This window comes from Alternaria ventricosa, assembly GCF_023758065.1.
Source record: "Alternaria ventricosa strain BMP 2768 chromosome Unknown scaffold_15, whole genome shotgun sequence".
Taxonomy (NCBI): domain Eukaryota; kingdom Fungi; phylum Ascomycota; class Dothideomycetes; order Pleosporales; family Pleosporaceae; genus Alternaria; species Alternaria ventricosa.
This window is the reverse complement of record NW_026055695.1, coordinates 846,860-860,335: the sequence shown is the minus strand read 5'-3', so window position 1 is coordinate 860,335 and position 13,476 is coordinate 846,860. Positions and strand designations below refer to the sequence as shown.

Here is a 13,476-nt window from a genome sequence, read left to right as displayed (position 1 = left end):
CTCTAGGCACCGTTACTGCTTATGCCGGCATGGTATATACCAGGGGGCTGCACGAGGCTCCACGGCATGTCAAGGTGCGAAGCATGGAGTACACCGACAACCAGCGTAGCCGGTCGGAGAAACGCCGCGCTGGCTGTCGCAGAATAGGGTATTGCTGAAACGAATGCAGAATTGGGCGAAATCGGGCTTCTAATATCTGCTTGACGAATCGCGTTGCGAGTGCTGATGGGATCCATGTTGTTCTTTTTGGCCAGTTTCCTTAGGTCGATGACTTGCGTAATCAAGCATTGATCTGCCATTCAGACTTGCGTTGTGCATCAAATGAAGAGAGACAGCTGCGCTTACAGAAGTTTTCGATACAGTGGTGGCCATGTTTCTGTCCATGACCCAATATTCATCGTCGTGATCACGTTGCTGATTGTAAGCGCTTTGCCGCTGCCCAAAACAGCTAATTACCTCATCGGTAAATGCCACTGCCGACTTTCATTATAATTTTCTCCAAATAGTCACCCTAAAGCTCTCCGTTTGAGTCTTGCCCACTGTTCATCTCTACCCGATATCTATAGTCCAAAATGGTAGCATAAAACCTAGCTAGTTTAAAGATACCCTGGACAGAGCGTGTTGACAGGTTTGTGAATTTTTCGTCTGGTCCGAGGATCGTGATGTCTTCTGTAGCAGATGTTGGGTAGGCGTAGTAGATCTTGTGCTTATGACCGACGATCGTAAGGGCGGGTTCGAGGAGGGCTGTAACGGAGGGATTGTCTTCACTGATATTGGGATTTTGAACCTCGTTCGAACTATGACCGACTCCGGAAGCAATAACAGATTCGCTTTTTGATTCTGGAATTCCAATAAAAGCGCTCCTCGCTAACTCTATCTTTTTTCGTAAACTCGCCGCTATCCAGATGCCCATTTGCAGTTCTGCCTCTTTCTGGTTACCGTTCTTAGGTTTTACCTTAATCTCCGAAAAGAGGACAGCACGCGAGGTGAAATTATCCGTTGTATGGGAAACATGTATTGCGCTGGCTCCTTCTACCTCTTCGTATAGTGCACGGAAATGCGGGTCGAGATACGAGTAAGAGAAGCAAAAATCGGTCTTGCGAAAGAGATGGCGTTTCTTGCTCGGTGTAGAGGGGTCCGGTATGCGAGAGAGGTAGAGCGGGTTTATGCTTTGGGATTGCCTGCAAGGTTAGCGACGAAGGCACATAGGAGAATTAGACTTACACGCTCTTAGGCCTCTATTTGTCCCCGCCGTGAAGCTTAATAGCAAGCTCGAGAAGTGGCTAGACAACGCTAAAGCACTATGCGCTCTCGTCTCTTCTAAATTGTGTGCAAAGAGTGGCACCCTAGAATATCTTCTTTACTTGTTGCAGTGTGTCGGCGAGCGCGAAGTCGGCTAGCGTACGCTTATCTGCGTGATCGAATACCTCTTCGTTAATAGACTCTATAGATATTAACTGTTTCTAAAGCTCTTTATATTAATTAGTGCGTTAAGTAATTAAGTGTTACAATATTTGCGGGCCTATACTGTCTTCTTTACGTAAACTTATATAGCAGGTAGCCTTGTGCGATAATAGGTGTTGCATTAAGTTGCTCTAGACTAGCGCTTACGCTCTTAATACACGCTATTCTACTTAGCTTAAAGCCTAGACTTCTTCGTTACAAAGAGTTATTCTACGAAGTTAATATTAGCTATAAGAAGCAGAGTAGTAACAAGGCGTACTACGCTTTTCCCGAAGCGTCTTAGCTTATCGCGAGGTTAACGCTCTATTCGGAATTAGAATAGAAAATTAATCTCTACCTGCGTTATAGTATTTGTGTTACTCTACCTATTTTTCTTTCTAGAATTTATTTAAGATAAAAAGACATTATATTATATATTTTCTTCTTTAGTAGCCTTTAAAGACTAGACTAGGTCTACTATATTTATACGTAAGATAGACTAGGTTGTAAGATAGGCTATCTAACTAAAATAGCTACCTACACAAAACGCGCTATAACTCTATAACTATAGAGTCTATTAAGAAAGTAATTAAAGAAATTAAATTACGTAAAGAAGGTATATTTTTTAGCTATTATAAAGTTATAAAATAATATAATATAAGCTATATAACGCTTACTAGAAGATACTAAGACCTTTTATAGCTAAATAATATCTTACACCTTATACTATACTTAAAACAAGAGAAGAAGCTTATAAAGTATATTAAAAGGCTCTCTAAGAGATATTTACTATCTATAAAAATAATAGTATATAATTTTATATTATCTTTAGCTAGAAAAGAGGTTTTAGAACTATAGGTTACTTACTTTTTAAGTAGATACGTAGCTAACTATCTTATTACGCGTTAGACTACTAGAATAGACTATAAACATTATAAAGCTAACTTAGAGGCTAAGTATAGCTTATACTTTAAGCTTCTATACGCTAAAATAAAGAAGTATAAAGTATAATCTACTTAGATCTATAATATAGATAAAAAGAGGTTTTAAATTAGATACCTTAGGCGTTTAAAACGCGTATTTAATAAGATATTTTATAATTAAAAAGAGATTAGAGTAGCTCTTTAAAATAGTAATACTTAATAGATTACTATATTAGTATATATTTACGCTAATAGTATAGCCTTAAGTCTATCTCTTATCTTTTAATTAGACGCTAGAACTCTATAAGCTTTATAAGTTAACACTATTTATACTAAAAAGTACTTAGTCTTTATAGCGTCTTCTCTAATAGACTAGATAAATAATAATATAGAGGTTATCTAGCTTAAAAAGATATTTATAAAAGAAATAAGGCGTTTAGAAGTTAATAAGTACTAATTACTTATTCTTAATAGCTATAGATTTTATATTACTATAGACTTTATAAACTTCTATAATAATAATAGAATTCTTCTTACTATCTTTCTCTTTTACGCTATCTATACGCTTTAATCTCTAGATATATTATTATTTAAACCTCTTTTAGACGCCTACTTAAATAAGCTTATAAAGTACTTTTAGAATAGCTAGAGGCTACTTCTAATAGTAAAAGAAGACTTCTTTTACCTCTTTTAGAATACTTAGTATACTACTTTTAAGTCTTAAATAATTATAAAGTTCTTTAAAGCTATAAGTATTTACCTTTCTAATACTAATATTATACTTAAAAGATTTGCTAAAGAGAGCTATAGTTTTATTATAGTAACTACTATAGTTTCTCTAATACCTAAACGCGTAGATTTTAGGTAACTTACTAGATTACCTAAAATCTATTAATTAGCTAGCTAAGGCCTAAGCGCTGCGCATAGCTTTAGCTATATTTTTTACTACTTCTATATTCTACTCTATTCTTTACGTAATGTCTTATATTATACTAGATATTATATATAGCTATAATTAATGCTTTTAGTAAGCTTCTAAATACGTGCTTATAGCGTTTTATAATAAGTTTAGATAATAGCTTATCTTTATACTTTTTTAGAGATAACTAGATTAAAATAAAGAGTATAATATAATATTAGATAAAAGATTAATATAATTAAAAGGTTAAAAAGCTTTGCTAAAGTCTCTATTATATTACTACTTAGGTAAGCTTTCTTAGGTATAAAGTAAGAGGCCTTTAGTAGGCTATAGATATTAGAAAAAAGTAGAAAAAAAAGTTCTATACTCTATAACTTAATAAGCTTTATAAGTATAATAGTAGAGCTATCTTCTAGTTTTCTAAGAAGGTCTGTTAGGCTTAGAATAATAAAGTAGCTTAATAATAATAACTTTAACTTTAAAAAGTATAAAAAGTAAAGAGAGTAAAGAAGAAAAAGTAAATATAACTTAATAAGCTTTAGAAGGCTAAATAAAAGCGTATTAAGAAAGAGAGGCTTAAGAAGATAAAAGAGAAGAAGTAAAAGAAAGAGTAAACTAAAAAAGAGTATTAAAAAGTACTTTATAACTCTTAAAATACTATATAAAAGTTCTAAAATAGTAAGTATAAAGTCTTATAAAGCTTCTTTTAAAAGTAGAAGTATTAAAAAGAGGTTAGTAATACTATATAACGTGTATAAGCTAAAGTAGCTATACCTATTATTCTAACTTAAATAACCTACTAGAGCTACACTACTAAGGTACTAAGTAAATATAAGTAGTATAAGTTTATTATAATAATATAATTACTATAACCTTACAAAATCTTATAATAGTAGCTATTATAGGTAGCTCTACAGCCTTATTTGTGCGATCGTCTTATGTTGTTAGAGTAGCCTATCTCACGACCCGGCCCATCTCGCGCACAGACACAGTAGTCCCTCACTGCCCCACCTTAACCCCTGAAAGGTGCTTTTTCGCTACACGCCGTGTCTCGTCCGGGTCAATCTCCAGGTCTCCGCACCGGCGTTCTATCAATGAGTCCAGTTGTTGTATCAGTGCATCGTATCGACACATTGGATCCAGTAAGCTCTCGACTGCTAGTAGCAACATATTCTCCACGATCCCGACAATAGCTTCCGGAATCTGATCGCTGTCGTACTCCAACCTTATCGAAAGCCGGTCTGCTACGATATGCCATTCGAAAAGTAGTCCAAATTTGGAACCCTCGGTCCAAACATGTTGTGGCTGTGCTCCCGCGACAGGAAAAATAGACCTGTCCGTCGTGCGATTATCGTGGAAGGTAACAACGCAGTCGAAAAGCTGCTGACGGCGTGAAGGGAAGGGCAGACCGAGGTGTTCGAGCAGCTGGGGCCATAGTATGGGGTGGGAAAGCGAGGCTTGGGATGCGCATTGCACCGTGCGTAGTACATCCAGGGATGTCATCGCGTTCTCTGCTTTGACGCGGACCGGCAGGGCTTGTAAGTAGAGGCCGAATACACGCTGGTCTTCCACGGAACTGCGATTGATGTATGGGCTGCCCAGTATCATGTCGGTCTGTTCGCAGAGGGAATGCAGAACTGCGCCCGTGGCAGCAAGACCGAATTGGTGAAGCGTGAGGCCACTGGTTTCCGTCAAAGTTATGATGCCTCGGGCGAGCCTCAGGGGGACAGGTACCAGTAGAGATGTACCCCTGTAAGACTTGTGCCAGGTGTAATCTTCAGGGCCGCGTCGGATTTCAAGGCCTCGAAGGTACGTTGACCAGAAGAAAGCTGTCTCACGATCGAGCGGCTGGCCCCACGTCTTTGAGTCGAAATACTCGAACCGGACAGCTGGTGATTTTCCACCATTGTAAAGTGTGGACACATCGGATAGAAAGCCGTTCAGAGCAGTCAAGTCGCATATGATGTGGGAAACGCTAATGGCAAGTGTCGAAGCGGACAGTGCTACTCGGACCAAGGTATCGTTGGTGAGATCAAAGGGACGATTGACGAACTCGAACGTATTAATCGTTTCGACCAACTGAACCTCAATAGGTTCATCTAAGAGGATGCGTTTGGCACCGCCGTCTGCAGTTGGAATAAAACGAGATCGTAAAATGCGGTGTTGAGCCATGACTGAGTTGAGAGAATGTTGGAGGCGAACCAGGTCGACTTCAGGTTGCAGCTTTGCTACCCAGGGGACATTGAAGGCACTCTGGCTTTCGGACTCGCGGTACCGATACCACCATTCCAGTTCAGCTGGCGACAACGCACTGGTTCCCAGTCGTTCGACGACGACTTCTTTCTTCGACTGGGTCCTCCAGTGATGCATCCGCTTTTGAACAACAGCCGCCATATCAGCAAGTACCGGGGCGCGAATGATGTCTCTGATAGCAATAGGCATGTTGCACGCAATGCGTAGGCGCGCAGCTAGATCCAACTGCAATACTGAATGGCCACCCAATGCGATGAAGTTGTCCCTGGGCATCAACTTGATCGTACTGTCCAGGCCTAGCAGGCTTCGCCACTCGCGCGCGATCAAAGATTCGAAGCTGGATAGGCCTTGGTCTGGGCCCATTGCAGTGCACGGCTGTTCGAAGACAATATCTTGCTGCGCCAAGGCTTTGGCATCAAGCTTCCCGTTTTTCGACAGCGGCAGCTGAGCCCTGGCGACAATCTGTTTGGGCTGCGCATGATGGGGAAGCACTGAACGTAGTCGGTGGGCCAATTCCTGGGTATTCAGAGTCTCGGGTTCTACCCATAAGACGAGCTTTCCTTTGTGCTCTGTCGCTATGGCCTTGCGTACGTCTGCCATCTCACGGACAGCAATAGCGCCAACATCGTCAAGGTTCACACGGAACCCACGCATCTTGATCTGCCTGTCTTTCCTGCCACACACATGGACGTTGCCTGCGGAATCCCAGAAGCCCAGATCACCGGTGCGGTACATTCGTTCCTGGTCGCTAGGAGAAGGGCAAAACGAGTCAGGCAAGAACTCGCGTGCATTTTGCTCGACCAGGTCGCGATTGATGTAGCCCCGGCTGACTTGCACACCGGCAATGAAGATGTTGCCAAGAACACCCGGAGGCGAAAGCTGCATGCAATCGTCGAGGATGTAGAGGCGCATGGATGGTACCGGAGGGCCGACATTGACAGGCACGTGTGCCTGCAGCTTTTGCTGACATGATCCTATCGTGCCCTGCGCCGAACGTGTCAGTAAGTGTTGCTGGTAAAAAAGACAAGACGGAGTCGAAAGAAAAAGAGCCCGTACCTCTGTTGGACCATAGAGGTTGTACACTACTCGGTTGACTGCCCACTTGTCCAAAGTCGGTTGCTGCACGGGCTCGCCGCAAAAGTACAACTGGAGAATTGTTAAATGAATGCTTCAACAACAGCACTGCGAGACATACATATTGAAGGTTTGGAAATTCGGCCGGGTCGAGACCTGCGGCGACAGAGGGTGTCATCATCGCCACGTCGGCACGTGCCAGGTGGGCGAAGGGGTCATCATTCTCCGTCCTCAACACCAATGTCGCGCCGTAGCACATAGAGGCAAAAACTTCATGCACGCATCCATCGAAGCCAGGAGAGAGGAACTGAGCAATGCGCACCCCTGGCGCGCTGTTGAGTCGCACATCAAGGTCGGCATGGAACGCAGTGACGGCGCCATGGACACATGCTACGCCTGCAAGCCGTCAGTTAGCATATGCGACAGAAGCGGGAGCATCTATAGTGAGGAGACGTACCTTTGGGTTTACCAGTAGACCCCGATGTGAAGCAGAGGAATGCGGCGTCATGGACGCTAGGCGCCCTGGTCGTCACGTGTCGATGACGTGGCGTTTCATCTGCCAAGAGAGCATTGATGTCGAGCATTGGAACGCCGTTTGCTGTTGGCGCATCGACCAACTGTGACATCTCAGTACACAGCAACAACTTCGCGCCACTGCTTCTCAGCAGCTCGCCGCGATATTCCGGTGTGTGCGAGGCGTCGAGAGGACAATAGACTGCACCAGCCTTGAGTGCTGCGCATACGCCCACAATCCAGTTGATCGAGCGGTCTGCTACAACACACACGACGTCGCCCGGCTTGACAAACTCCTCGGTGACAGCTGCTACACGTCCCGCACGCGTCATCAGCTCTGCATAGCTCAGCTGGACGTCTCCCTTCTCTACAGCGACACGTGCAGCGTTGGCCTGCGCTGCATTCTCAATGCAACTCGTTACTGTCGGCCCAGTTGCACGGACGTAAGAAAGAGGAGAATGGCCGTTGCCGCGAGCCAGCAGCATGCGCGACGTCGCTGCATCGAGGCGCGCCCTTAAGGATCCGTCGACGGTGAGGTCTGGACGCGTCAAACTGTGCAAGAGGTTGTGGTATAGACTCGCGATCTGACGCACGTGCTCGTTGCTAAAGCTGTTGCAACGATACACGAATCGTACCCGCCCATCTCCCTCGACCAGGACATTGAGCGGCAGTGCCGGAGACTCGGCGACGACTGGCGGCTGGACTGCCTCGATTCCTGCTGGCTCAAGCGCGGGCGAGTCATACTGGATCGCCAGAGCCGACGAGAAACGCAACGGCTCCCCTCTGCGCTCAGATGCCTGAAATCTGGATAGAGAACGCACCGCGTCGTGTGTCTGCTGCAGGAATGCATCGGTTGATGCGCGTCTGTCAATAGCCATACGTAGTGGTTGTGTCGCTATGAGTGGGCCGATGATGCTCTCTGCTCCTTGGAACCCCAGAGTCCGGGCGGAAAGAACAGCCCCAAAAAGCACTGTTGCGGCGTTCGTGTAACTGGAAAGTACGAGTGCCCATGCTGCGTAGTGGAATGTCGCGGCCGTCGATCTTCCCGCATGGCAGAGCTTCGCGAGCGATGTACTACTCAGCCCTGTCTGTACGGTGTATTCAGCGGTCGTGTCGGGCTCAACCGTTGGTAGCTTCGGGAGCAACATGTCACCAATGGCATCGCCAAAGTCCCGATCCTGCTGTTTCCAGAAGGCAGCCGCTTCAGCATACGTGTGTGCTGCATTCTCTCGGATCTTGTCCGCTGCAACGGTGAAAGGCGGTGACGGATCGACTGGAATGTTTCGAGTAGCAGCAGCGACCTTGTTGAGGATAAGTGAAGCGGAAAAGCCGTCTACCAGAGCGTGGTGTATGGAGAATATGACAACGCTCTGGTCGCAAGGCAGCAAAGCGCCTCGGTGGTGCAAGATAGCAAACGAGGCACCTAAGCCAGTGGCCGCTGCCATTTGCTTGGTCCTCTGCTCAATCTCATGGATTGTCTCGACATCAAACTCTGTCCAGCGCACTCTTGCTTCTTTGCCGATGCGCTGTGTGTGGGTATTGATGTCCAGCTCCATCCGGAATATGGGCTCCACTGAGATCACGGCATCCCAAGCCTGTCGCAGATGCTGTATGTCCTTGCTCTCATACGTGGCAATGTGTTGCACCACATTCGCAGTCTTTTGATGCATGCTGTCGTAGATGAGCATCTTTTGCAACGCTGTGAGGGGTGCCACTGAGGCTATTACAGCTGCAGGTTCCGCATCTACCGGTGTACGAGCTGCGCAGCTGTAAATCTGGAGCAAATCCTTGATTGTGGGCGACCCGAGCAAGTCTTCCATGGGTATAGCAAACCCTTGCTTCCGACAGTGCGAGCAGAGCATGATGGCTGCTATAGAATGAAGTCCCTGGCTAACAAAAGACTGGTTCAGGTCGATCGTAGACACCGGTATGTCAAGTATGCGTGCCATTCCACCAATTATGGTAGATTCCAAACTACCAGCATCTTCCACATCCTCTCGGGTATCCGATATGATGGCCCTCAAGATCTCGGCCAACTTTCGAGGGTCAACCTTGCCATTTGGCGTCATCGGGAGCGACTCAAGCCCTACCATATGGTCTGGCACGAGATAGGGGGGAACTCTAGCTCTCCATCGTGACTTTAGCTCGGCGACGTTGTGAGGTACTGGTGTCAGGGCAGTGTATAATTTGCCATATACCTGGACTGAATACGCCACTGTGATCTTGGGATCCATGGTCGGTAACGCTGCATCGATATCCAGCTCAAGGTTGACAAGGAATCCTCGGATCTTGACGGTTCGATCGTGCCTACCACAAAACTCGACCACTCTTTCGCCGGATGCATTGATATACCATCTCGCACGGTCGCCTGTACTGTATGTGCGCTGGCCCTTGTACAAGAAGAACTTCTCACCTGTCTTTGGTTTGTCCCGCCAGTAGCCCCTGGCCAGTCCAGTCCCGGAAATCAACAGTTCTCCCTCTTCCCCAACAGCCTGGATCTCGCTCCTCGAATCATCCACTATCAGCACTCTAGCACCATGGATAGGACTCCCTAGTACTGATGGCTTGAACTCCCCAGTCTGAGGGCAGACCTCGACACGCGTAGTCAGGGTCGCGCAGGTTGCTTCTGTAGGTCCATATGCAATCCATATCGGCCGCTGCAAAATGCTCCAGGAGGCCAACAGCTTTTTCGAGGCTGTCTCTCCACCCAAGATGATTCTGTCGAGCCTTGGATAGTCGTGCAATGATTGCGGTGGCTCTAGAACCTCCAGTATCGATGGTGTCATGACAAGCACGCTACACTGGTGACTTCGATGTTGAACTGTCGACTGGGTCGCCAAAAGCACTGTTCCACCATTGCAAATGGTGTTGAACAGAGTTCCCATGCAAGCTGGACCACAGTCAGTCTGGTTCGCGTACAAATGCAATCACATTCTGCATACCATCAAAAGCAACAGAGAGCACCAGCAACACTCTGTCTTCAGGAGTGATGTCGTAGTTGAAATGCGGCGCGGATACGAAAATGGCTAACGAGGAATGTGGAATTTCCACACCCTTTGGCTTTCCAGTCGTTCCAGATGTGAAGATGATAGCCGCTAGCTCTGGAAGTGGAACCATAGCTCGATCATCGGCACCGCAATCGACATCAATGTCCTCAGCATTGATCATCACCACTCCCGGGATGCCAATGTCCACTCCGGTATAGACGACGATCTGGGCATCTGTCGTTAGCAGCACATCCTCGATTCGTTCTCTCGGCCATTGGTCGCGATCTATCGGTGTGTATATCGCACCAATCTTGAGAATGGCTAGTATACCGAGGACCATATGCAGACAGGAATTGGTAAGAAGCGGAATCACCTGCCCATCGTGCGCTCCACTCTCCTCCAGTCGTTTCGCCAAGCAAGACGAAAGTTTATCCAGGGCGCGGTAGGTAATCGTTTCCGACCCATCCTGAACAGCTATGTTATCAGGAAAGTTTTCGCAGACGGTTCGAAAGAGATCTAGGACGGAAGGCTGATACTCGTGAGTCATGGTGGTGGAGTACAACAGAGGTAAAATGCAGCTAACATTTCTGCGCAGACAGAACGTTTGTTTTATGTGACGTGAAATTACTCGCGTTGTTTTCTTGACAAAGCTGTGTCTCGGATGCCACCACCTCCGCATAGCAGAGACCTTGTCGGTCACCGACGGCATGTGATTGAAATAATGTGCCAGATTGGAGAGCGCATTCCTCCTGTACGAGGCAACGTACGATATCTTCTTTGCACAAAGTGTCCTGTCGAACATCTTGATCCAAAATCGGCCACGGCATTCCTGGAAAGTCTTGTCATTATCAAACTACTTTATTTTCACCATGGCGCTTTCTCAAAGAATGCATGGCACCGTCGAGAGCGTGATGCCAAAGATCCTGACTCAAGTCACTCAACGAAGCTCTAGCGACCCACCCATAGATCTCGGCACGGCAGAGAATTGGTTGATACGACAAGAGCTAGTAGACTTCTTCAAAGAGAGCATTGCAAAGGATCTGGTCAAACAGGTATGTGAACCGCACTTCCCAGCTTTCTTATGAAAGATGATGTTTCTTACAATTAGTCAAGGATCTGTCATACCAAAAAGGATTTGCTGGGGGTCCACGCGTCATAGCTACACTGGCGGAGACTTTCAACAGGCTCTTCTCGCCCCATATTCCTGTAGAGCCTGCCCATGTAGTTGTCGGTCCAGGCGGGGCAGCCATCCTCGAGTCACTCTTACTCAACATTTGCGACACTGGAGATCAGATGCTAGTCTTAGCCCCATTTTGGAGTAAGAAATACCCGATATCTACCACAAACGAACTGTTTTGTCTGACATAATCGCAGGCGGATTCCATTTTCAGTTCGACGTCGGCCCTAAAGTGAAAATCATTCCAGTCACTTCCCTCAACGAAAATGCGCTGAACGAGAATGTCATCCACGACTTGGAGAAGGCCTTTGCGGATGCCGATCCCAAGCCAAAAGGGCTTGTGTTATGCAACCCACACAATCCTCTAGGCCAATGCTATACTCAGAGCGCACTGGAAGCGATGTGCAAATTCTGCGAGAAGCACGACCTGCATCTCATTTCAGACGAGATATACGCTTTGTCGACGTACGAGTCGGCGGATGTGCCGCATCCGACGCCATTCGTGTCGCTCCTGAGCCTGGATCTTGACGCGCTACAAGTCAATCCAGCGAGGGCGCACGTGATTTGGAGTGTGAGCAAAGATTTTGGATGCAGTGGGTTTCGACTTGTAAGACAACTCATCCATATTTTCCAATGAAATGCTCTAATAGGCATTGCGATAGGGCGCGCTTGTAAGCCAGGGTAGTCCTGCGATGACCTGCGGTGTAGCGATGGCTGCCAACACACAGGTTTCTGGTCTCACAGCCGTTGCTGTCTCCTCTTTACTCTCTGAACCTGAGACGACGGACAAGTTCATTCAGTTAAACCGGAAGAGACTCGCCTACGCGTACGAGATTATGGCGTCATTTCTACGCGGCCTCAACGCCCGATACGTGCCAGCCTATGCAGGTATCTACGTCTGGGCGAAGTTGTCCGAGAAGGTACAATCATGGGACCAGGAGGCTCAGTTGACGAAGACCATAGCCGATGGTGGCGTTGCTGTCAGTTCTGGGAAGAGTTATGCGGCCCGAGAGCCTGGCTGGTACCGACTTTCTTTCGCGCTTGAACCGGACAAGTTGCAGGAGGGACTGAGAAGACTGGCATGTGGCATAAGTTCTTTTGAGAAGCGATTGTAGAGGATGCATGTATGTGTGAACAGCGAACATGGGTCTCATAAGAGCAAAAGTCCTACAGGAGAAAGTGTCTTGATCAAGAATATGGTAAGATGAGATCAACTACGTCGCTGTTTCAGAGCCAAGCCTGGCAGCAAAATGATCAGGCATCATACAGCATCATGTCCGTCCCGTCTCCTCTCCCCCAGATCGGCGCGTGCACGCAATCGTGCCATGCCCACATAACATACACAACAAATCTGACAACCTGACCAACGCCCGCTGGCGCGTTTCCATCCGGTCTCAAGCTCGCCAAAGCCATCTTCTCGACTAGGAGCATGACCGGGTGCCACAATGCGAGAAACAGCATTGCGCCGATTTTGCGGCGCAAATCCCGTGCAGGCTCATATTTCGGAATACGGTCAAGGTACTGGCGGTACTCTTCAGGAAGCCTAGCGTCCGATGCACCATCCGTGAGAAGTTTCTAGACAGAAATCATACTTAGCATAGTCGAAGTGTGCGAGTACTGAAAGGACTAGAAGACGTACCATATATCTTGCACTAGGGCTGGACCCTGGCGTCCGCCTCAAGATTGTGCCCAGAGTCCTCACGACAAATCTCTCTCCTGTGATTCCCTGATCCTCACTCGTCACCAAAGAAGCCGATACCGCAATATCTGCATAAGCGATCCCACCCCCCTCCGACGCAACAAGATGTACGTACTGCTCGGCAGTAATAAGATAGGCCACCCCGATGACTTCGCGGGCCTTGGGATCGTCAACGCCGGTAATTGGACGAATCGATGTGTACGCAGGTTCCGAATACGGTGTGCCTGGGATTTCTGTCGTAAGAGTCCAGCCGGGAATCTTTGCGCGTACGATTTTGATTGGATGGATTCCACGGGAACCGGTAAATTTCGAGCGACTCATGTTGGAGCCGTAGGCAAAATACCAGACGAGAGTATTCGCGGCCATGATTGCAGAAAGGGTGCTAGGTAGATTGACGAGTTAGTGGCAAGTCCAATGGTTGTTATGTTTAGTGTTCGATGTTGTCGGTACCCGAGATCAGCTGTGGTGCATGGGTACATGGGTACCTG

General features: G+C 46.9%; 2 protein-coding genes across 2 annotated transcripts; both read right to left on the bottom strand.

Moving 5' to 3' along the window:
* Positions 1–4,284: 4,284 nt before the first annotated feature.
* Positions 4,285–6,735, bottom strand: J4E93_008165 (putative NRPS-like protein biosynthetic cluster; the record flags this gene model as incomplete). The annotated part of the gene is made up of 2 exons (XM_049346067.1): positions 4,285–6,489; positions 6,730–6,735. 2 exons carry the CDS (start codon positions 6,733–6,735, stop codon positions 4,285–4,287), a joined length of 2,211 nt encoding a protein of 736 aa, XP_049197000.1.
* A 287-nt stretch (positions 6,736–7,022) lies between these two features.
* Positions 7,023–10,065, bottom strand: J4E93_008164 (putative NRPS-like protein biosynthetic cluster; the record flags this gene model as incomplete). The annotated part of the gene is made up of 2 exons (XM_049346066.1): positions 7,023–9,926; positions 10,057–10,065. 2 exons carry the CDS (start codon positions 10,063–10,065, stop codon positions 7,023–7,025), a joined length of 2,913 nt encoding a protein of 970 aa, XP_049196999.1.
* Positions 10,066–13,476: the final 3,411 nt, after the last annotated feature.